The sequence below is a fragment of the Macaca nemestrina genome, chromosome 5 (genome assembly GCF_043159975.1).
Source record: "Macaca nemestrina isolate mMacNem1 chromosome 5, mMacNem.hap1, whole genome shotgun sequence".
NCBI lineage: Eukaryota > Metazoa > Chordata > Mammalia > Primates > Cercopithecidae > Macaca > Macaca nemestrina.
Window position 1 is genome coordinate 42,946,411 of NC_092129.1, and position 25,649 is coordinate 42,972,059.

The 25,649-nt window shown below is 40.2% G+C and overlaps 2 protein-coding genes across 3 annotated transcripts in view; one reads left to right on the plus strand and one right to left on the minus strand.

The window, feature by feature from the left end:
- The window catches only part of LOC105465707 (ARFGEF family member 3), a 183,210-nt gene that overhangs the window by 41,537 nt on the left and 116,024 nt on the right, over positions 1-25,649 (plus strand). For both annotated transcript variants that reach the window (XM_011714278.3, XM_071096517.1), the window contains 2 exons: positions 3,608-3,689; positions 6,491-6,622. In XM_011714278.3, coding sequence (XP_011712580.2) covers positions 3,608-3,689; positions 6,491-6,622 — 214 coding nt within the window. The remainder of the gene's footprint in view (positions 1-3,607; positions 3,690-6,490; positions 6,623-25,649) is intronic.
- Positions 14,282-14,686, minus strand: LOC105465705 (prostate and breast cancer overexpressed 1). The gene is given in 3 exon segments (XM_024787884.2): positions 14,282-14,341; positions 14,343-14,602; positions 14,605-14,686. Coding segments are annotated over 3 exon segments (402 nt in total).

Sequence of the window (25,649 nt, forward strand, 5' to 3'; positions counted from 1 at the left end):
GTTAAGATGAGATAAATAGTAAGTGCTAATTTTCTTTTTTCTCTCTTTGTCCCATGAATACTAATGAAAGCAGGTTGTGACCCGTTCCTTGCTGGCCCTTCCCTAGCTCTCAGCATGCTGCCTGGCACACAGGAGGCACCCAAATGTTTGAATGGATGATGATTGGATAAATGGTTGAATGATGGAGTGCTTTGGTTTAATATCCAGATGAAATTTTTGTCTATAGTGATATTTCCCCAATGCATTTCTTTTCTTTTCTTTTAGATGGAGTCTCATTCTGCTGCCAGGCTGGAGTACAGTGGCGTGATCTTGGCTCACTACAACCGCTGCCTCCCACGTTCAAGTGATTCTCCTGCCTCAGCCTCCTGTGTAGCTGGGACTACAGGCACACACCACCACGCCCGGCTGATTTTTATGTATTTTTAGTAGAGACGGGGTTTCACCATGTTGGCCAGGATGGTTTCTATCGCTTGACCTCGTGATCCTCCCACCTTGGACTCCCAAAATGCTGGGATTACAGGCATGAGCCACGGTGTCCAGGCAATGCATTCATTTTCTAAGGGAGATCTTGATGCTGTGCTTGCCTCTGCTATGACCTTCCCAGGACAGTTAGTCCCTGTCCTGTGCAAAATCTTTCTGGGTACATAAAAAGATTTGAGGCCAGGCGTGGTGGCTCACGCCTGTAATCCCAGCACTTTGGGAGGCCAAGGTGGGTGGATCACCTGAGGTCAGGAGTTCAAGACCAGCCTGGCCAAATGGTGAAACCCCATCTCTACTAAAAATACAAAAAAATTAGTTGGGCGTGGTGGTGGGCACCTGTAATCCCAGCTACTTGGGAGGCTGAAGCAGGAGAATCGCTTGAACCCAGGAGGCAGAGATTGCAGCAAGCTGAGATCACGCCATTGCACTGCAACCTGGGCAATAGGAACAAAACTCCGTCTCAAAAAAAAAAAGAAAAATTGTTTTTGATCTGCATGCGGAAGATCATGATCTGTGTTGGGCACTTTGTCTATATCAGTGCTGGACAGACTACAGCCTGTAAGCCAACTCTGGCTTTTTGCCTGTTTTTGTAAATAAAGTTTTATTGGAACATAGTCATACTCATTGATTTACTAATTGTCTGTGATTGCTTTTGTGCTTTAGCAGAGTTGAATTGTTACGACAGAGACCATTTGGAGTGCATGGTCTAAAATATTTATTATGGGGCTCTTTACCAAAAAAGTTTGACAACCTCTGATACATATGTTATACTACATATTATCTATATATTGTACTCCAACTCTGCAGGATTGGTCTTAAAATGCCCTTTTTATGGATAAGGGAGTTAAGACCCACAGATTTTAGTATTTCGATTGAGACTACAAAACTTATCAGTGCTTAGCATTTGAATTCATGTGTATGTGATTCCACAGCCCATGTTCTTTCTACTAACCACTCATATTTTTCAACTCAGCCAAAACCTAGTTGAACCACCTTCATCTACCAGTCCTGCTTGGTGACCGTGGCTTGCATGATGGTGATGGCCCCTGGTGGTGGTGCAACCTGGAAATCCTAGCATTTGTCAGCAACCTGGCTTAGGTCAACAGTATCAGTCATGTGAATGTATAAGCAGGTGAGAGTGTGGAATAAGGATTTCAAGGGCTAATACTGCAGATGGCAGAGTAATATAGATAGGCGAACATATTGCTGCTTTCCAAGAGTCAACAGGTTGAGGATTTCCAAAAGGGTCCTTGTTGCTGCTGGACATGGCATCCAATCTTGTTGGGTGCCCTTAGTGAGTAATGTGTAAATACTTGTACATTTTCAGCCCATAGCTACAGGATATATTTCCTCTTCCCTGGACTATTAGGCTGTAAGACTTTTGAACCCCCATGCTTGTTCCCTGCTATTATGCTCTTTCATTGGCCAATCTGACTCCAAATTCAAGTGGAAAGTTCTTTCACAGTGGATTAATCCTGGTGGAAATTTGATTGTTTCAAGGGTTTACAGATGAAGTTCTGTGCTGCTTCTGTTAGCATACCATTTGCCCTTGGTTGCTACTTCTCACTCTATCTTCATGCTTCCGTTTAATTTTTCTAAGCTCTTAAACTGGTTAACATTGAATAAAAGAAACAAAATTGGAAAAAAAAAATCAGCTATTCCTGCACTAATTGACTGCACCACAGTGTTTGTCTTGTAATTGTGACAAGCTGACAATAAAATAACAGTGACAAAGTTACAGCCACCCAACTGGATGTAACACAGTTGGGTAATTTATCCATCTGTCAAAGGATGAATCTAATGAAAAATGTCTGTAGTGTTAATTGTCATATAAAAATGGATATTGTAACATTGGGTTGTTGAGGGGCAAGGTGAGGATTAGGAAGGCAAACATTTTTCCTGATTGTTTTTGTAGTCTGTGTGGCTGGCATTATATTAGAGGAGTGTGTGACTCTCACGTCATCGGTTGTGAAGCTGCTGATGGAAGGATTCCATGGAAAAGCAGCAGAGCTGCAGAGTGGACAGGGAGAAATCAGAGCTATAATGAACTTTGTATTTCATTGTGTTCTATAACAGTAACCCTTATTTCTCCAACGATGAAATCCTATAGTCTAATGTGGTAGCTTTCACACTCTAAAAATCAATGTATCTTTCAGTTTATGCTGAAAATATAAAACAGATAAGAGTGGGGCTGCTCTGGTTTAAGTAGGGGTAGAGAAACCTGGTAAAATGAAGTCACATTTCACTTTTGTGCTAGTGTAACTCCATAGGGAAATAATGGGTTGATTAAAATTCTTGGTCTGTTGTTTAATTATTTAAAGTAGATTCTTCTAACAGATATTTTTGTCTCTTGGTTTATTCCTAAAATATTTTAATCTCCTTTTTTTCCTAAGCTTTAAAATATCCAAATAGCTCTCCTTTTTTTTTTTTTTTTTTTGTCTCTCCCCTGACTCTAGATAATGTTGCATCTAGGCACCTCTTATCGGCCAATGCTATTGATGGTTAATTTGTATTTCTGTCTTGGAAACATGTTCATTAAGAACCTGTCACAAGACTCAGATCTACTACTTGATGGAGATTATAGAGCAAATGTTAAATTTATAAATTATTGTTGAATCCTTTGAGTTGGGGAGGAATTGACAAACTAATAGAATTTTGGTATATATTGATGAGACAGAGTGCTGTTGGTGATGCATATAATCTCCAGGTAAGGAAGAGGTAGAAGCAAGGCGTAGAAATCTACTTAATGATGCCTCCTAGAGGTGTTCACCCCCAGGTGTGCTGGGTGTGAGCAGTGAGTGGTGCTAATTTGGGAAAGAACAAAGCATGTTCACAGACTGGCTGGGATCCCATTGTGTACTAATGAGTGTACCAGGTAATAATTAGTAAAAGTCCTTGTGTTTGCTCTTCCTGTAGCCATACCAAGAAGGCAAGGGGTTGATGGGCTATCATTTCTGCACAGCTTCTTTGCTGTGTTTTCTCTTGAGCCCATGTGCATTTTTATTATTGGTTATAGTTTTTGTGTATGTGTGTAGTGGTATTTGGGGGTGGGTGTACATAAGGCTTACATCACTTGATTGCCAGCTTTACTGAGCTCACATGTTGTCCTTATTTTTGCGTTTGCCAGGGAGAAATGCCTGCTGCCTCTCCAGTTGGCTTTGGAATCCAAGAATGTGAAGCTGGCCCAACACGCATTGGCAGGGATGCAGGTATGGCTTTGACTGAATGCAGTGGGATGATAGAAATTGACAGGCCACTTTGGCATTGAAAGGGCAAATAGTTAACATTTTAAATACTGGTTGTTTAAAGACTCAGACAGAAATGTGATTGAACTAGGAAATAACCATAGAAAATAACAGGATTTTCTTATATTCATCAGAATTTCTCTGTACACAGCATTATTTCATTGAACCTTTGTGATCAGACAGATTCATGTGGACGTAGCTAAGCCCACAAAAATAGGGATTTTTGTGTGTGTGTGTGTGTGTGTGACATCTTTCAGGAGAGTAAGGGATCCCAAAAAAGAGACCACAAGTTCATATCAATTCAAATCTTATACATTCAACATCTATGGTTCTATATAATAAAAACTGATGGTAAACTGGAAAGATTTTGTTTTGTTTTTTTATTCCACAGTTAGATTGAGGAGTGGATTATTATCTTTTATTTCCAGAGCAAGATTGGGAAGAAAAAAGAAATTTGGTTTAACAAGAAAAGTCAGATTTGCTTGAATACATTTTTTTGGTTTGTGTTTTACACCAAACATAATGGGTCTAATTCTGATAGTAAAAAGGTGCTGACTATGTAAATACACATACTTTTTAAAGTGGTTGGCCTCTAAGAGACAAGCGCTGTGAAGTTGAAGCCTGCAGGAGTTTGTTCAGTGTGGCCATGGATAAACCACGGTGGCATTTGTCAGATGTCTTTTTATGTCAGTGCAAACTGCTTCATAGTTAGCTTTTGTAGTTCAGAGAAGTTCCCAAAAAGGTATTGGGAAACTTATGAAATAATGAGAAAACAGCTCTTTTTCCCCCAGCAGATCGGAATTAGATAATGTATATTTTTATACACAGCAGTATTTGAATCTTTTAAACATTATCAATAATGTTATTAAAAACCTTTTGCTTTTCTCCAACGTAATTGGGCCAACCATAAAAATAGTTGAGAATTTGTTTTCATCTGCCACTTTTGTTCCTTTTTCTCTAATGTTATGTAGATTTTGCATTTAGCTTCTCTCCCTTTTTTCTTTAACCCTGGAATATTCTAAATTGCAGTGCCATGTTTTCAAGGGCTTACTGAATCGTGTTAACTGAAGCAACTTGGTAGGCTGTGAGTCGTCCTTTTACCATCCCCCGCTACCTCCTGTTAACTTTAGGCATATTTTTAGAGCTTCTCAGTTTTTATCACTTTAAATAAAAATAAATTGTATGTAAACTCTAATTCTGGGCTTTCTTGAGTATACCACATGATTCTGGGGAAAAAAAGTCCTTTTGAAAGAATATAGGCAAAATTTCAGGGAGTCTTAAGTAGAAAGGTTTGAAATATTATTTTCAAGGTCTTTAGTGGTGTGAAGGTAAAAGAGGGAGTTATTACACTGGATGGATCAGAATTCTCAAAGTTCTTCACAGGCTGCAACTCGAAGCCCCTTTGGAGAAGAACAAATTGAATAGGGACAAATATAAAGGTCTATACTGGGGTCTCAAAAATCAATTGCACCAAGACAGCATGGAGGAAAGTAGCTTAATTGCAGTTCTTGTGAACGAGAATTAGGGGTTTGAGGGTGAAATTCTATGCCTCATTCACAGGCATAGAATGTACTGTGACAACCAACTAAGCTCATTTGACCTGAGAATGTGATCCAAATTATGTATCACTAGTTAGTATCAGACCACTCTTGAGGCCACATTCTAAGCACAAGTGAAACCTTATCTGGCAGAGAACATTTGGAGGAACCTGAGGAGGTTTAGTGTGGAGAAGACAAGACTTGGGTGGACGTGATAGCTGGTTTCAGATCTTGTAGAAGCTTAATCTGTGTGTCTCTGGAGGAAGATGAAGGAGTAGAAGTTGTGGGCAGGGGGGTTTTGGTACAATCTGGAAAAAAATTTTATGAAAATGAGAAAGAGATAGAGAAAGCCTATCCTGCGAGATGGACTCCTGGGAGTCCTCATAACAATGAATGTCTTCTGGTTGAGGTTTGGGGGGATGCATTTTCTGATGGGGAAATACATTAAGATTTCTGGATTCCTAAATAATTCCTGGATAAATGACAGGTCACATTAGGAAGTAAAAAGATAAAAACCTGAAAAATGATCTTGTCTACAAGACCTTCTTTCCTGTGGTGAAGCCACATTTAGAAAGTGTGTGTGTGTGTGTATGTGAGACTAGTGGGTAGGGCTAGATTCCTCTTAGCATGATCATTCTCCATCCCCACCACCTAAATACCTTATATGGCCGGCACATCAGAGTTTCACTTGATGGCATTTAGAATGAATAGTCCAATAGCAGGAAAAGGTCTTTGCCAAAAACCATTTACTCAGGGTTGCATGCATTTTTCTTTTCTTTAGAGACAGAGTCTTGCTCTGTCGCCCAGGCTGGAGTACAGTGGTGCGATCTTGGCTCACCACAACCTCTGCCTCCCGGGTTCAAGCAATTCTCCTGCCTCAGCCTCCTGAGTAGCTGAGATTACAGGCACTCACCACCACACCTGGCTAATTTTTGTGTTTTTAGTAGAGACAGGGTTTCACCATGTTGGCCGGGCTGATCTCGAACCCCTGGCCTCGTGACCCACCCGCCTCAGCCTCCCAAAGTGCTGGGATTACAGGCATGAGCCACTGCCCTTGGCCGCATTTTTCTTTTTATTGGCACATAGCATACATAAGTCCTTTCCTAATGGCCTCCAGCTACACGCCTCCCCGGTAAGAAAACTGATCATCAATCCATAATAAGATACAACCAAATAAGGCAACAGGGGAGAGCCTATCTGTGATCACTGCCTTGTGCCTCTTTACAGAAGCTTCTGTCGGAAGAGAGGTTTGTATCCATGGAAACAGACTCTGATGAGAAGCAGCTGCTCAATCAGATCCTGAATGCCGTGAAAGTGACGCCTTCGCTCAACGAGGACCTGCAGGTGGAAGTGATGAAGGTTGGTTTGACGTGGCCACCAGTGTGCGTCATTGGGACAGGAACACATTCGGATCCCCTGCACTTGTTATCTGAAAATGCGTCTGCGTTGCGGTCATGCTAGCTCGTCTTTCATTCAGAACGGATGCTTGTTATTCTTGCTCATGGACCCCCTAAATTACCCTGATGGTTTAACATCAAAAAGGGACAATTTCAATAAATCCGTGAGATTTTTGGCCTCGTTCTGCATTAAAGGCCATTAGAAAGTATATTTGTAACCTTTTAAGAGAATGTATGTGAGTAGTTCCAGCATGGGGTAGATCTGATTATTCCGGGTAGTCTGCCTGCTTTCATATGTTAAAACAAAGCAATAATAATAATAATAATAATGTTTTGATATATACTGAGATTTCAGAATGGTCAATTTAGGGGGAGAAAGACCACAGTTGGGAGGCATATCAGAATCACGTCTTTTTTTTTTTTCTCCTTCAAGTTACATGAAACTTACCTCCCTCATTCCAATTACCACCTTCCTTTTAGGAATAGCATCTCTCCCTCCTGCTTTCCCTTTGTTTTAAGAATCACCATGATTGGGGGTCCCTTATGCTGAACAGAGTGTGTCATATTCTCTGAGTGAATGGTGAGTTGGGCAGAAAGGATAGAAACTCTGCCCCATAACAGCACTTTGGTCATGGTAACACAGCAGGAACCAACAAGAAAGCTTTCAATAATGCATTCCGTCCTTTTCCTCTCTCGAGGAGCATATGTTGAGGAATATTCAGGAATAGTTGGTGTCATCCACTGGTGGATTTCTCCCTGGAAATGCACTGAAGGATTTTTGTCTTGGATTGGAGACTGCACTTCTCCTGGTTTCAGTTTCTCATTCAGAAAAGATTGACTGCAGTCATGACATTCTCTTGATGTCCTGGGCCTCACCCTAACCCTGTGGGTGGGTAGTTCAGGGTGATGATTAAGAGCTCAAACTCTGAAGCCAGCCTGTCTGGGTTTCAACTCTTATTCTTCCACTTCCTAGCAGAATGTCCTTGGACAGATGTCTCAGTCACTCTACCTTGATTTCCTTTTCTGTGAAATGGGGGCAATAGTAGTACCCACCCAATAGGATTGTTTTGAGAATTAAATAAGGTGATATTTATAAAGAACATAGCACAGTATCTGGCACAAAGCAAGTGCTTTAGAAATGTTATGTATCACTACTGGTACCATGGCTGCCTCCTGCTGCTGAATCAGAATCTCAGTGGATGGGACTAGGAATGTGCAGCTTTCACTAGCATCCCAACTGATTCTTAAACACAATGAACATTGATGATGCCTGAGCTAGCTGATCTTTAGGATCTCATTCATCTTTAACTCTCTTTGATTCTGGAATGTACAGTTTTGTCTTATCCTTTAAGTTTGGCAGCCGTGCATTCTTAGGAACCACAGAGTGACCCCTTCCAGCTTTGTTTTACTTCTCCACTACCTCTGGGCCACTCTTGAAACAGAGGCAAAGCCAACTGCCATGCTAACCGCTTTTGTAACTTCGAAGTGCAACCTGTGAATCTTTTTTCTGCTATTAGGTCTCCAAATACTGGAGAGTCAGCTTTGGTGTCATACTAAGATATGCAAGTCAGATTACATATTATTCTGGAAATTCTCCCAGGAATAGTTTTTTGTGGAATACAGAAACTTGTGTTAAAAATTAAAATGAGGAAGTACCCATTCTTCTAGGAGCTATGCACAAGCAGAATGTTTAATGCATATTATGTCAACAGTAGCACCTGTTTTGAAAACTTGTACTTGCTTTCTGATTCCATCCAGCCCAGCAATGCCTTCTGCTAGCCTTGCTGAAGATAAGAGTTGACACAGGTTAACTCTACCAGAAATCATGGAAAGCCTCTCTTAATGAACTCTCCAATGACACCATTATAAACCTTAATACTTTTAGTTAATGTCTGGGAGGAAAGTCAGACACTGTCAGAAAAACAATAAATCTGTCAGTCTTTACAATGAGATTTCCAAAATGCTTAAACAGATAAGGACCTTTGTTACATGCTATTTTTTTAGTTGACAGATAACATAGTATGCTTTATCATGTACAACATGATTTTGAAGTCTATATACATTGTGGAATGCTTAAATCTAGCTAATTAACAATTGCATTACCTCACATAGTTATCATTTTTGTGGTGACAGCACATAACAGCCACTGTTTACATTTTTCAAGAATATATTGTCAGCTGGGCATTTGACTCATGCCTATAATCCCGGCACTTTGGGAGGCCAAGTCAGGGGGATGGCTTGAGCCCAGATTTGAGACCAGCCTGGGCAACATGGCGAAACCACATTTCTACAAAAAAATACAAAAATTAATGTAGAGAAATAGGAACACTTCTACACTGTTGGTAGGAGTGTAAATTAGTTCAACCATTGTGGAAGACAGGGTGGCAATTCCTCAAGCACCTAGAACTAGAAATACCATTTGACCCAGCTATCCCATTATCCCATTACTGGGTATATACCCAAAGGATTATAAATCATGGTACTATAAGGACACATGCACACGTATGTTTATTGTGGCACTATTCACAATAGCAAAGACTTGGAACCAACCCAAATGCCCATCAATGATAGACTGGATTAGGAAAATGTGGCACATATACACCATGGAATACTATGCAGCCATAAAAAAGGATGAGTTCATGTCCTTTCCAGGGACATGGATAAAGCTGAAAACCATCATTCTCAGCAAACTATCACAAGGACAGAAAACCAAATACGGCATGTTCTCACTCATAGGTGGGAATTGAACAATGAGAACACTTGGACACAGGGCAGGGAACATCACACATCAGGGCCTGTTGTGGGGAGGGATAGCATGAGGAGAAATACCTAATGTAAATGACGAGTTGATGGGTGCAGCAAACCAACATGGCACATGTATACCTATGTAAGAAACCTTCACGTTGTGCACATGTACCCTAGAACTTAAAGTATAATTTAAAAAAAATACAAAAATTAGCAGGGCATGGTGGTGTGTGCCTATAATGCCAGCTGCTTGGGTTGCTGAGGCTGGAGAATTGCTTGAGCCTAGGAGGTAAATGTTGCAGTGAGCCGAGATCGTACCACTGCTCTGTAGCCGGCAGAGTAAGACCCTGTCTAAAAATAAAAAAATATATATTGTCACTAAATATAATCATCTTGCTATACAATAGAGCTCCTGAAATTTACTCCTCCAACTTAACTATAATTGTGGATGAACCCACAAGATATTATGTTAAATAAACCAGGGACAGAAAGACAAATACCATGATTACACTCACATGTGGAATCGAAAAAAGTTGATCTCACGGAAGTAGAGAGTAAGATGATGATTGCTAGAGACTGGGGTGCTTAGAAAGGAGGGGTGATGGGGAGATGATAGGAAACGTACCATTATTTTTAACTATTTAAATATTAGGATTGGGGAAAAATATTTCAGTTCACAACAAACCTAGCCTGAAGTTAATTTTTTGTAGTATACTTTTTGATAAACAGTTTGGTCAAGCTGCTAGAAAATTAATGACAAGATAACTATACTTTGCATAATGTTATTATTAACATCAAATAAAACTTGATGGTAACCTGACTTTGATAGGTCACAAGTGAGGGCTCTATGATCATTTCCCATTTCTGAGATTTAAAATACTTATTTCGATATAGAGATTGGTTCACAGTGTAGACTTTCTGGCTTAGAATAATAAGTTTTATCCCCCTTCTCTCTGAATGAGGAATTTCTATATCAACTTTTTAGTAATCTCCAGAAGCCCACACTCTTTATCTTGTAATTCTATAATACTTGTAATGACCCAAGTAAAGCCTCTTAAATAAGTCCTTGTTTTGCTAATACCATTACTGTATTAAATGCTTTTACTGTATTCTCCCAAAAATTATAGAAGAGAGCATTAGATGAGTCCCCAGAGAAAAGATGGGATTTCCATTACATCTGAAGGGGATGTTAATTTAGTCTTGGCGCTTCTACATGACTCATTCTGATGATAAATTATTTAAAATTTCCTATAAAAATCTTCCAGTCATTTTATGTAAGTATTTTGGAGGCACAGAAAACATTTTAAAACAAGATATAGTGGACATCTTCAAATGTTGGTCTGGATATACCATTCAGGAGGGATAAAGCCACACCATGCAGTGTTGGACAAATAAAAATTTGTCTGTCCAGCCACAGCATAGCACATTGTTATAACATATCCTGGGTGTTATTTTTTGGAAGTTAGATCATGCATTTTATTCACATATTAGTATCTGTTGGTGCTTATAAACATGAGAAATTGAACCATGTCACACTCTTAAGAGTATGGAACAATTGTATTAAATTCCTGGAAAGAAAATAATATAGTTTCCTTTTGTAGAGATTTCTCCAAGATTAAACAGAAACTAGCCAATAATGAAATCCAACATTCCAAGGGTAGTATTCTCATTTAGAAAGAAGACTTTCAATCAGAGCGTTAAAAAAAAAAAAAAATCAGTGCAGCCTGCTTCTGACAAATAGGAATGAGGTTAAACCACTTAGTCTAGGAAGTATTCTACATGGTTTTACTATTTAACAGGAAGGGGAGAAAAGGCAAGTTTGATTTATTGAAATGGTTATGGAACCCAAAGAAAAATTTTACAGCTTGAGCAAATAAATGGTTAGAACTGTAGAGAATCAGAAAGATTCTCTGAAGATAGATTACCTTTGAAATTGATTGGTAGGCTATTTAATATTTAGATTAAATACTTGTCTGCTTTGGTAACATTTTCCTATGGTGTGTGCTATTTCCATGAATGCCAGGCAGACTGTATAGGAGCCATGTATGGATTTAATGACTTCTCTCACTAGAGTAGTTAGGACTTGTTTCCCTTCTTTCTGATGGATAACCTTTAGTGAGGTTATTAACTGATACAGCTGGCTGAGTCTTCAAAGGCTGCTGAGTGGAGGAATTATGGCTGGCCGTCTGCCTCTGTAAGCATGTGGGAGATGTGAGTATCCTATCTGGGGAAGGCAGGCTGGCTTTGGCGATAAGGAAAGAGATGATGCTGGGCCCTGAGAGAGCATTTGATGAATATTCTGTTACTGGGTATCTTTTTATGTGCATTTTTAGATAATAGAAGTGAATATTGGTAGAGTGGTTTATAATTTTTAAAGGAGAAATGACAGGGGCTGATCATGTAACATTTTTTATGCATCAGACACATTGATACCGAGGTCACACGGCTAATGAAATGACCAGAGCAGTATTTAGCCTGAGGTTAAACCTGTGCTCTGAAGTGGTGGGTTACCTTGCCTGCTAAGTCTATCCTGAGAGGCCTGTGGGTGCTAGTCACTGCTCTTCTTCTTGTATAGATGATGGATCAGAAAAGGCAAGTCACAGGCTAAGGAGGGGTAAAACTAGGAGTGGCTCAGAGTCCTGTATGTTTTCTGTGTCCTCCCATGATAATGATATTCCCTCACTAGTCCTGTGAGCTAAATTCACATATGAAGACGGCATCTAGGTGTCTTTTCCACTAAGTTAGCTAATCGGTCTGGTGGTGGTGGTGTGTGTGTGTGTGTGTGAGAGAGAGAGAGAGAGAGAGAGGGGGAGAGAGAGAGTTGGGAAAAAGGAAGGAGAGTGTAATTTACCATTGGTGGTGGTTTTTTTTTTTTTTTTTTTTTTTTTTTTTTTTTTTTTTTTTGAGGCGGAGTTTTGTTCTTTTTGCCCAGGCTGGAGTGCAATGGTGCAATCTCAGCTCACTGCAACCTCCGCCTTCCGGATTCAAGTAATTCTCCTGCCTCAGCCTCCCGAGTAGCTGGGATTACAGGCATGCACTACCATGCACAGCTAATTTTTTGTATTTTCAGTAGAGATGGGATTCCACCATGCTGGTCAGGCTGGTCTCAAACTCCCGACCTCAGGTGATCCACCCACTTCTCAAAGTGTTGGGATTACAGGTGTGAGCCACCACACCTGACTGGGGTATTTTTATACAATAAAAGCCTAGTAAACATCTACAGAAAATACACAGGTGAGTGAATCGTGGACAAAGAGTTTACTATTTGTATGGCTAGTAGTCCTAAGCTTCAGGGTGTCCAATTAGAGTTCTGGTATTACAAAGTGGAAGGGAGTGTGCTTTTAAATTATGTATCAGTACTGCCATCAGTGCTTGGTTTGGGAGCTAGAAACATGACAAAGGAATAAAGGCTATGTTTGAGTCCCCTCTCAGTAATGTTTTAATGGCAGAGTCTTACACTTGGGAAGTTTCTTCAGCTGGTTAGTTTTGATGTTCTTAACTCGGGGCGTTTGGTCTTCTAGAGTTCCTTTTGGAAAGAATGTGATCATTAGTGCAGTTTGAGAGTGAAATGGCTAATTTGTCTTGCTTCTTATAACAGGGAGAAATCTCTTCTTAGCCTGAAGCCATTGAGACACTTCAGAAGATTTGTAGCAATCTCTGGAGTTAAGGAAAAATCCAGTGTTTGATGAAAAATGTTTAACTCCTGAATGGGTCGTTGTTGGAGGTTGATCTAAGAAGTCTGCAAACATGTTGTTTGTGCAGTGAATTCAGGGAAGTGTTTAAAATATGTGATTCTGTTAAGTAAATGGTTCTCAAACAGCCTTCCCTCTTCCTGCTCATAAGGTTGAGTGATGAGAATCTTTTTCTACTTTGCAAACAGATTAATATAATTCTTAGTAAGTTTTCCTCCCATCCTTCTTTACCCTTTGATATGACTGCCTTTGGCAGTTGGTAAAAATATATGAAAAAGTAATGAACAAACATTGAAAGCCTAGAGATGTGATTTTCCTTTAAATAGTTTATGCACTATTTTTGAGATGGAGATTTTCATATTATCTATTAATATCTTTTTAAAGCACCACCATTTCCAAGTGTTAACTATATTTGAGAATCACTATACTAAGTGTCTTTAAACTTTTCTCACATAATCTTATTTAAGCAAGTATAAATGCAGAGGCCCTCATCACTTTGGATGTTCTATAGTTCCAAACAGAGTGGGAAGGTTCTCTGATTTTTTAATCATTCATTCAGCAAATATTTGATTGTATTCTATCTGTCAGGTGCTGTACTGGGCACAGAAGATCCTGTGGTGAAGAAAACAAAACCAAAGAAAAACACAATCTGTGTTTGGACACTAGTGATAGCGTCAGAAATCAATTAAATACATAAATACACTAGTCCCCCCTTATCCACAGTTTCACTTTCCTTGGTTTCCATTACACATTGTAATGTCTCCTAAACTCTTGACTCAGGCATGACTTGAAAATTTCACTGGTTACTAAGTGAAAATTGGTGATATACTTATCCCTCTGGTGCCTAGCAGAGCATCTGGCACATGGCTCACTAATTGCTCGTTAGTTTAGTTATTGACTGATGGAGAGACAGAAACACATGTGGTAGTTTTAATGGCCCACAAGGATAAACAACAAACTAAATTGAGATAATAGATAATCTGTGAGTTCAAGAATGAGAAAGATCAACATGGGTTTGTATTTTAGAATTGAAATAACCTCCTACATCATCAAATTCTTTTCATAAGTAAATTGAAGTTGGAATGGTTCAGTTACTTGGCTGGGCTTAAACAGTCATTGGTAGCGGAATATCCTTTTCAAACATTTATATTTTTCTGGAAAGGCTTTGCAGCAGGGCTGAGAGTTTATATGGTTTGTGGATGTATAGTTTTTGATAGGTAGAGAAGACAGCATTCCAGACCTAGGGGTTTCAGTTAACTGCAAGGTCAATGTGAGAAATATGGATTCTGAAGATAATGAGGAACTTTTCATTGAGGAACCTTTCATGGTCAAATGTGTCTGCAAGGGTGTGAGAATGGCATGGTGTGACTGTTCAATGGGATAATCAATGAACTCTGTTGCCTTTTGACTTCTTTTCACTTTTTCTTTTTTTCAAAATATCTTGTAGCAGGATGGTAAGAGTGCAGCTTCTGGAGCTAGAATGCCTGGTAGCCTTGGAAAGTTTATCTGTGCCTCAATTTTCTGATCTGTAAAATGTGAATAATATTGTGCATATCCTCATATTTCTGATTCCTTAAGAAGGTCCGCATATTTACTACTGTGAATTGTAGCTCTGTAGCCTAAAAGAATGATTTTGTAAATTATTATACATCAATTATCCACCTTGATCTATTTCAGGTCCTGACCCTCAGCCATGATTCCACAGTCTAAGGAAAACACCCACTTTTTAGCTGAGCCAATGTTTCTGTTCCATCCGGCTGGGTAGAGTTCATATGATTTGATTATTCCAGAAGAGCTCTGTAATTAAGTGTTTCAGATGTAGAGAATCAAGTTGGCTCTAGCCCTTTAACAACCCTATCTTGAGGGCCTTGCGTGGTCAGGTCTGTAAGTATCAACATAAAACTGTCAAAAGTTCTGTGTTTATACGGGCAGAGACAAGTTGAGATGAGGCTCTCACTCTGCAGAGAGTCTGAGAGGGAAAGAGAAGAGGAAGGAGTGGGGGTGTTATCTGGAGCGTACCAATGAAATTTGACTTCTTAAAAACCCAGCTGTGAGATTAAGTCAAAATATGCTTGTTACAGGTTAAACTTGAAAAAATAAGTCATTGAACTTTTAAATTTGTTGCTTTTTTAGACCTTATTTTTTATTGGCTTATTAAGCAAATATATTTTTGTTACCAACACTGCATAAAACTATATAGGATTAAAAACAAAACGTTCAAAGGCAAGGGTTTATAATTTAGTAGGAAAGCAATAAAGAGGCAGCCAATTACCACAATTCAAGGTAGCTGTGTATGTTTAATCAGAAGAAAAGTTCAGGAGGCGCATTCAGGAGGAAGAAGCATGTTTAGCAGGGCAGAACATCCTTTCAAGGAGGGGATACTATATGAGTTGGACTTTGAAAGGTAGGTGGGATTCAGATAATTATGTTGGGAGAGAGGGCATTCTTGGTAGAGAAAAAAAGTCCTGGAGATGGAAAGTGGGATTAGTGAGGGATAGTGGACAATGAGCCTGAAAGGGAGGTTGAAGAGGTTCTGGAGGGCCTGCTCTCTGTAAGCAGGCAAGTGATCCAGCCAGAGCTGGACGTTAAACATGCAAGGTGAGGAGAGGGAGTATGTGTTTGCAGGATGATTCGGGAATCAGCAGAACCAAGTCATTTCATCGTGAAATATCTTATTGGAAGAGGCTGAGCCAGAGGTACCAGGACTTAATCCAGGTAGGTGGCAGTAGGAAGGGGCCACCTGGGCCGAATGCAGAAGGTGTGGCTGAGTGCACTGACCTGATTTGCAGAGAGAATGAGGAGCAGCTGGTGACTGGCAGTGACATGCGCAGTGAGTAGGTGGGAAAGGGAAAGCCCAAGCTGCCAGCAGGACTCACAGCCAGAGTTCCTGGTTAAGTGATGGTCTTAAGGGGCTAATTTAAGAGAGAGCCTGAGTTCATATTGTACAGGTCTCAATATTTATATTTAAATTTTGACGTGTGTGTGCGCGTGTGTGTGTATAATATTTTAAAAGACAAATTTAAAGAAATGCTAGCAGTTTAACATTATGGGCATTCCAAAATAGAAAAAGTTAATTGTAAATCCCATCATGTTGACTGATTTTTGTATACTGATTTCTCATCGTATCTACTTAGGTGTTTATAGTTATATTCATTGTGTGTATAGGATTTTTTTTCTTTTCTCTTCTCTTTTCCTTTTCTTTTCTTTTTTTCTGCAGGGTTTCACTGTCACCCAGGCTGGAGTGCAGTGATACAATCACAGCTCACTACAGCCTTGACCTTCAGGTCTCAGGTTATCCTCCCACCACAGCCTCCTGGGTGCACCACTATGCTCAACTAATTTTTGTATTTTTTTGTAGAGACAGGGTTTTGCCATGTTTCCCAGGCTGGTCTCGAACTCCTGTGTTCAAACAATCTATCTGCTTTGGCCTCCTGAAGTGCTAGGATTATAGGTGTGAGCCGCCACAGCCAACCTGTTTCTTGCTTTATACTTTAAATCATAAGCATTTTCTACATGGCTATATATATGTATGTGTGGGTGTGTGTGTGTATATATATATATATATTCCTTTAAGTACAGTTTTAATGTTAGCATAATTAAGAATTGTATTTTTTATTTTTATTTTTCTATTATTTCCATTTTTTTATTGTCAATACAGAATATTTCATGTATGTTCTGGATTAAAGAGAAATCTGTAGGCTGCCCTGAGCAACTATCTGTAATTTATATCTTTATTTCTATGAGAAAATGCATCCTGCATTCTACTGAAATTTTAGGCTAGAGTCTATTTCTAAAACATGAACTACTTGTACAATGGAACGAAAAAATAACTCTTCCACTCAACCTTTGGGTACAGGTTTTAATACACTTGCTTGTCTTCATGTCTAATATACTTGCTGGAAGGGCATCAACTCAGCCCTTCCACAGTAATTTCCTTTTCTTTTTCCTGTCTTAATCACATGTTATCTATCATCCAGCAGTAATCAACACGTTACTGACCAATCCAGTTTGTTCTTCATAAGGGTTGGAATTAGTAGATCTCATCTTGACCAACTAAATTGCCTTGCCATATAAACACAGCTGAATCTTCTAGAATTCATTTGAAATAGTAAAGCAAGTTCATATTCTAAAATAAATATGGTTGGGACTATGCCTCATGTATCGGAAACCACCCCAAAATGCGGTAGGCAGTTAAGGCTGGGCTCAGCTGTCCTGTTCTTTTGCTGATCCCAGCTGTGCTTGCTCATACATCTTTGGTCAGTTGGTGGCTTGACTGGGGCTGGCAGACTTAAAATTGCTGCATCAGGTCTTTCATTTTCTAGTGTGGCAGGTTATCTACGTGGTGGCAGTGGCAGGGAAAATTGAGGAACTCAGAGGCCCAAGTGTTTTGGGGGTTTGTTTGTTTGCTTGCTGATGTCCCATTGGTCATTTCAAGCTAATGGTCACTCCATACCTCATATTTAAAAGATAGAGAAATAGATTCTATTTCTTGATGGGGATATCTACAAGGGTAATTAAGAATTTTAGAACAAGAAATGTTTAGCCGTTTACCATATTAGAGCCTTATTGAGGTTGATGTGATTTTCATGGAATTGCACAAAAGAATTATTTGGTCTAATGTGTCAATATTTATTTGTGATGTTTAGAAACTGAAATTAAGGATTACAACCTGAGGAAAACAACTCTAGAAAGAGATTTGTGAGGCCTCTCGTTAGAGATGACAGTTATAAGACTTGGCCAGGGGAGAAAGTTTAGAAGGGAGAAGAAAATATAAATAATGAACAGATTATTTGTTCAAGTGAATTAGCTAAATTAATTATAACTAATATTTACATATTTTTTATGAATATCACTGGTACAGTATTTCCTAGAATTCGGTGCTAAGGGCATATCTGATGAATATCAGTAACTTATTTCTAGTGGCAATCAATAAAGGCCAGAAAAGAACCCGTGACATGACCGTAAACCAATGAGGAATTGGAAAGATTTTCCACCTTGAGTATTTAGGAGCTCTAGCAAAATCTGTTGACTAAAAAGTCTCTCAGAATAGCTGTTTGCCAGAAGTTTGGCAAGTTGAGCCAGAAAGTGATTTGGTTGATAACCTGCTAGTAGTGGTAGATGTTTTATGAAATAAAATAACTTGATGCATTTTCTTAGGGTCAAAAATAAAGATCGAGGTTGTAGCCCAGCTACTTGTTGTGACCTGCAATCCACAGTCTCTGAAGCAAAGTGAAGGATCGGTGGCTCATCCTAGTTCTTCTCTGGAAGTCCTAGATTCTAGCTCTCAACCTTTTGGAATTGGAACAATGTTGTAGAGCAGGGGCTTCCAATCTTTTAGCTTCCCTGAACCATATCTGAAGAAGAATTGTCTCAGGCCACACATAAAATACACTAACACGACCCATAGCTGATGAGCTTTAAAAAAAAATGCAAAACAATCTCATAATGTTTTGAGAAAGTTTATGAATTTGTGTTGGGCCACATTCAAAACTGTCCTGGGCCACATGTGCCCCATGGGCCACAGGGTTGGACAAGCTTGTTGGTAGAAGTTCTGAGTTACGTCTACAAGGCATGTGGGATAGAAATGAACGAAACAGTAGTTCTCAGGTGGGGGCAATTTTGTCCTCAGGGGACATTTCGCAATGCCTGGAGACATCTTCACTTGTCACAACTGGCCTTGGGAAGGAGGAGCTGGGGGAATGGGGGTATTGCCACTGCCATCTATTGGGTAGAAGCCAAGGATGCTGCTAAATATCCTACAATGAGCAGGACAGTCCCCCCGAAAAAAGGAATTATTTTGTCTAACATGCGAATAGTGCCAAGATTGAAAAACCTTGATCAAAGTAAGAAAAAAGGTTTGTCTTTGTCATTAACATTTTATTTTTTTAAAAAATTTTAATAGCTTTAGGGGTACAAGTGGCTATTGGTTGCATGGACAAATTGTGTAGTGGTAAAGTGTGAGATTTTAGTGAACATGTCACTTGGGTGGTGTACCTTGTACCTGATATGTAGTTTTTTATCCCTCATCCTCCTCCCTCCCCCATTCTGTCTCCAGTGTCTATTATACCACTCTGTGACATCCATAATTTAAACTGAAGTAAGGAAATGTCCTCTGAAAATTCTTTGTTTACTCTGTGACTCCATCCCTCCCTCACTCCGAAGATAAACATTCTGCCATTTTGCAAACTTCAGAAGACTAAGTCTGCTTTGTTGTTTGTGCCTGAACCATGAGGGGAAAAAAATCTCTGTTGACATTTCATGGTCGGGGTACACTTCCAGCAATGAACACTCCATTTGGCTGCACGTGCGGAAGGCAGCACACTCTTCACCCCGTAGCAGGGCGTTTGGTGTCTCAGTATTCCTGTGCTTGTCACTGAATTTTCTGTTCTTGCGGCTGAATTTGACAGAGTAAAAAAAGAACTGGAATGTTTCTAAAGAGAATGAATTATGCAATGATTTTTAACTTTATGAAGTTTAAAGCCAATCTACATGAGAGGCCAGAAGGAAATGTGTGTTAAGTAACAAAGCTAAATTCGCAGCCAGAGCCAGAGTCGGGCTTTGAAATGCGCCTGGCATTAAGGTTTTCTTCATACACCAAGAGAGAAAAAAATGCAAGGCCTTCTGTGGGCTGTACTTTTTGGAGCCCTAACTAGCTTATTTTGTTTGGTTTGATTTATAAATAACATCTGATATTTTGAAAAATGAAACCACAGTTCCCCCCAAGAAGGAGTTGTGTGTTAATTAAGATAATTTTTAACAGTTTAAGAAAAAGGAAAAATAATTTCTTGTTCATTCAGTAGGCCCTCATGCCCACCATATGGCATACAGGTAGATTGACTCCCCAAAATCAGCTCCCATTTTGATGGTACCCTTTTCTCTTCCCCTAGGTTTGATTTATATGTATTATAACATGTGAAATTTAGAGTTCCATGAGAGGATGAATACAGCATTACACCTTGTGTATTATGTGTTAGACCCTGACATGCCTTCCCAGAGGACACTGCATTTTCCCATTCAGAATATTCATTACAGCTTATTGTAATTTTTTATTTTATGACCACCTTCGTACCAGATGTTAGCTCTGCAAGATAAGAGATTATCTTATTTGTTCACTGCTGTGTATCCAATACCTACACTGGATGTGGCCTCTAGCAACACCTCAGCAGATATTTGTTGAGTGAATGAATGAGAGCCTGAATAATCCAGCACACAGGTAGATGTAGTGTGGCCACGGAGCTGTTCTCTCATCACTTCAGGACTCACTTCTTCACCCTTGAATCCCCTGGAAATGGTCCTGCAGAGGGCTCTGTTGGAACCTTGACAGAAATGAGCTCTTCAACTCATAAACCCTGTACAAGTCACCATTTATGATGGTGAGTGCAGAAGATAGGTTCTCAGCAGAGCATAATGGGAAATACCAGAAATGTCTCATGGGAGATGCTTTCTGCTTATACTAGAGATGATTTTCTCCCCATCCAAGCGAGGTCCTGCCAGATTAGTGTAATTTGGTAATCCTGAATGAGGGATTACAAAATTATAATTTCCCTAACCAGATCACCTGAAACTCCAGTATTACCTTGCTTGGTTACAAAAACTGCCTTTCACCAGTCAGGCCACCTGGATCTGACATTCAGATGCCCAGAACAGTTTTCTTCCATACCACCAGGGCTGTTTTACTACATTGTCTACACATTTTACAATCATGAATAGGCACATAGATGCACAGTTCCACTGAAACTGTGAGGATGACCATTCATCTGGACATTTTATAGAAGGTATTGAGCATGGGCCAAGGCCCAGCTGCTCCTGGCACCTCCCAGGGCCCAGCAAGGTGCTATAAACATAGCAGGCATCAACAAAGGTAGACCTTATTGCTAAGAAGCTGAGAAATCCAATGATATGTGCGTGTGTGTGTGCGTATGTGTGTAAGTATACAGATTTAAGTAGTGTATCTAAACTGTTCCAAATAAGTGCTATAGGAATAAGCGTTTTGAGTTGTCTGCCCATTCTGTAGCATTATTTTATATTATGCAATTTGAACGAATTATATTTCTGTTCTCCAAAGCATGTTACTTCATTAATATATAATATAAAGCTTTGTAAAATATGTGGGAATGGTGGGGTATGAGAGATGTCAGCTAGGTGGACTAGGACAGTAGGGGTTGGTGGGAGGGCAATGGTAGGATGGTACCCAGGTTTCAAACACGGGTGACTATTGCCTTCCACTCTCCCTGCATCTTTTTTCCAAATGTGCAACAGTCAGTTCATTGCCACTGGAACAACTAGGATCTGTCTTCGACATCGTCTGTATTTTATTAAGTGCCTGTTTTATCTCTCTGACTTCCAATTTGCCCTAGTTTATCTCCTTTTAGTTATAATTTATTGGCCTGACCAGTCCTAATATGTATGAAGCACTTAACATAAGGCATTTAAATTGACATCCAGTAAATTTCCAGCTGATCTTTCTAGCATCATCCCTGGCCTCTGCTTTCATACTTCTATGCCTTGCTCATGACACTTCTTCGCTTGGCGCGTCTTTCCTTCCCTTTTCTCTCCAGTATTGGTGGTTTGTTCACATGTCCTCTCATCTGCAAAGTCTGTCTTCTCCAAAGTTATTGTGTCTTCTAGCCTTCCAAATTATTATATACCTCCCAATTGCGAAAGCACTTATCACAGCCAGCCTTGAAGAACAGTTGCAGGCATTCATTTCTCCAATACATGGTGAGGGTTTTTTTTGATGTCAAAGACTGTGCTTCCTTTATATTGTAATCCCACAGCAATTAGAACCTTAGTGAATAATGACTGGAATTGAATCGTAGCCTAAAAGGGAGGACAGAAGGAAGAAAGTGGAGCTGGATCAGAAAAATGAGAACTTGTGGCATTGATAAGACATGGAGTGAAAATCAAAGGTTTTTTGCTTTTCAATGTGGATTATCTGATATTTCTAATTTTTTTTTTTACTTGAAATAAGCCTAATCATCTATGTTGGAGTAGCTACCATGAACTACATCAAATGAAACTTGTGTAGCTTCTGTGAGAAGACAGTCTTAAAGATCTCTCTCATCTGCACTATTTCTTTAAACATTCATTTAATTTATTTGTTCCTGTAAATATCCTTGGAAGGTGGGATGGGAATTTTAAAGGTAAAGGGCTAGGGGACATAGACAAAGTCACACAGCAATTAAACACCAAGTCACATGCATGATCATGTCTCATTTGTGGCCCTGACATCATAGCCTCTGCTCTGCCCTGATCATGGCCACTGGGCAGGGAAACTCCCGATCATGACCAGGACATGTCCTTGGGAGAGGATTAATTCAGGATATTCTTAAAAGAGCACATCTGCGATTCTGTACTCGTCATCATTATCTGTCCACATCCATCCCTCTCTCATCTTAACGTGACCGCATTTTCTAGATTCTTTTTCTTTCTCTCTCTCTTTTTTTTTTTTTAATTATACTTTAAGTTCTAGGGTACGTGTGCACAACGTGCAGGTTTGTTACATATGTATACTTGTGCCATGTTGGTGTGCTGCACCCATTAACTCGTCATTTACATTAGGTATATCTCCTAATTAGGTATATCTCCATTTACATTAGCTATCCCTCTCCCCTCCCCCCCTCCCCCCTTTCCCCCTCCCCCTCCCCCCTCCCCCCTTCCCCCTCCCCCTCCCCACAATAGGACCCAGTGTGTGATGCTCCCCTATTTTCTAGATTCTTATCACTTGTGCCCAATTCTTGCAATAAATCAGCTTTGCTTTCTCCTTTCAAGTCTAATTCTAATTTTTTTTCCTAAACCCAGGGTTTCTGTACACATTTTAAATTGAGGGATTGCTTCTTGCACATAGTAGCTATTCAGTTATCAAGTTTTTAAATAAAGTGATCTGGGACTTTTATTAGCCATTGAATGATTTTTCCATTTTCATGGAAAGCTTTGCCCCTGTTTTCCCTATTTTCCTTGTGGCTCATTTATGAAGGCAGTTTCTGCAAGCTGGTATAGATTGCAAGACGCTACCCATCACTCAAGTTCCTGCTGTTCCATGGTAATTTAGTCAATATGCTTTAATGACCCTGTGAAGGATATATTTTTATTAAAATTGCCCTCAATATTTAGCTGCTTCTGTTTTCCATGGGGCCAGCATGCTCAGAATGTTAATCTAAACTTGTTGCCCTCTCATTATGCAATGGAAGTCAGATGATTTCAATTTGTTATTGCCCTAAATTTTCTACCCCTAGTCCGTGTTTTAATCTAGCGAATTAACACATTGGGAGCATCAACAGTTTTGATAAGTCATTTTCATCTGCTGCATCATCCTGGCTAGACACTCTGCCCTTACTATATCTTGTGAGTCCCAGGAGGGCGTGGATACCATCAGCCCTGTAATTAAAATCTGCTGTGCTTTTCATGCAACAAACTGCATGAGCTTAAGGAACTGGCTCCATTGATGTGCTTTACCTTCCTTTCATTATTTCCTGTTTTCAGTTTCCCTCCCCCTGCCCCCGCATATAGCTCAGTGAGTCTTTGACTATTGCTGGCCAGACATTAGGTGTGGAAAGCCTTCCTTCCAACATCCTGTGAACATGGTCAGCATTGGCTGGGGGCCTGGGTGCAGGTATCCTCAGCTTCTGTGGACTGTTGCAGGGAGGCCTCCCTCTGCATATGCTGGGTTTCCCTGAAACACAGGAAGTCAAGCTTCCTGCATTCCCCTAAGAATCTTTATTACCGATACTGCTAACTCAACACCCTCACGAAGACCTCACCATGGGAACTGCTCCTGCTTCCAGCCACTGCTGCCGAAAAGCAGCTCTTGCTCACAGAAAACTGGGTCAAGTTTTGAACGCTTCTTCCTAAACCTACCTTTGTGTACCTTGTATGAACGCATAGAGCCGCAGAAGGCAGAAAGTCAATCGTCAGTCCTATAAGCAATGTTAATAATTAACCAGTGCGGACAAATGTTTGCCATCATTATTTTCATATTGTAAAGTGATACCAGTCTTTATTGTCAATACTTAAAAAATCAAGAGCCCAGCTGGACCAAGTGGCCTCTGCTGGCCACCACCACCTCAGACTCCCCACCGCCCACCATGAAACATGGCACTAAAGATAAAATACCTCAAAGTAAGAAAGCATCATGTGAAAGTATCCTGAGGGCCTTTCAGAGGCTCCACGGATAGTATAGTCTAATGAGAAGATTGCAAATAAGCAAACAAGTCATTTGTGAGACTGATGTCTGCTCTGAAGTAAATGAAACAAGGAGATGTGACAGCAAGTATTTTAGAGAGGGGCATCTGGGAACGTCTCTCTGAGGGGGCGACATCTAAGTTGAGACTGGAAAGAAGCCAATCAAGCCGCGTGGTAAAACAAGTAGAGGAGGAGCCAAGAACAGGGCTTTTCAGCCATGGGACCACCACTATGTATTTATAGGGGCCTGGAAGACGTAGCCTCCCTCCAAGCCCAGGGTAGGTCCTGGTGACCCTGCTGTCCTCAGCTTCATCACTCCCTGCCTACCAAATCCCAACTCCCAAAGATTGTCATGAAACAAAAGAAAGCCATTTCCCTTGAGGCCAAGGGGCAGTTGCTCCCCAGTCCCTTTTTCTTAATCGCCTTGGCACTGAGACGATTTTTTTTTTTTTTTTTTTTTTTTTTGAGATGGAGTCTCACTCTGTCGCCCAGGCTGGAGTGCAACAGTGTGATCTCGGCTCACTGCAACATCTGCCTCCCGGGTTCAAGTGATTCTCATGCCTCAGTCTCCCAAACAGCTGGAATTACAGGTGCCCACCACCACGCCCGGCTAATCTTTGTGTGTGTGTGTGTGTGTATTTTTAGTAGAGATGGGGTTTTGCCATGTTGCTCAGGCTGGTCTTGAACTCCTGACCTCAAGTGATCCGCCCACCTCAGTTTTGCAAAGTGCTGGGATTACAGGTGTGGGCCACTGTGCCCAGGTGACTGAGCCGATTTTTATCTGGTGTTGATTCTTGGATTAAGTCCCTTTAAGAATCAAAAGACTGAGGAGCACCCCCGCAATTAATACCCACCCTTGTGACTAAATGTGGCAAAAAAAAAAAAAAAAAAAAATCTTTCCCTCCCCCTTTAATTGCATACACACTTGCTTTCTGTGAAGGAGCAACTGTTCCTAGGACTGGCCTAGCTGACAGCTAAGACTGAGAGATGGGCAGAGATTTCCTGTCACATCTGACAATTGCAGTTTCCTGTATTAAGTAAATTTGCTAGGCTTCCATGCTCCTTCATGAATTGAACAGATGAGAAAAATGTTCAGAAGATTGCCCCTGGCAGGCCAAGCTGCAGGCAGGGGATGGCTGTGGGGTTTGAGATAAAGGAGCAGACATCAGCACTCTTGTGTCTGTCTTCTACAGCAAGAAAAGTCAGAGCTAAGTGAAGAGGGAGAGAGTAGCCTCTTACCCACAAATTGAGAAGCAATTCTTAAAATGCCACAGGCTTTTATTGGTCTGTTCCCTAAAGGCTCTACAAGTAGAAAGTGAAGTTTTTAGTGGTCCTGAAAGATCTTGCAAATGTCATCGACCCATTGTCTAT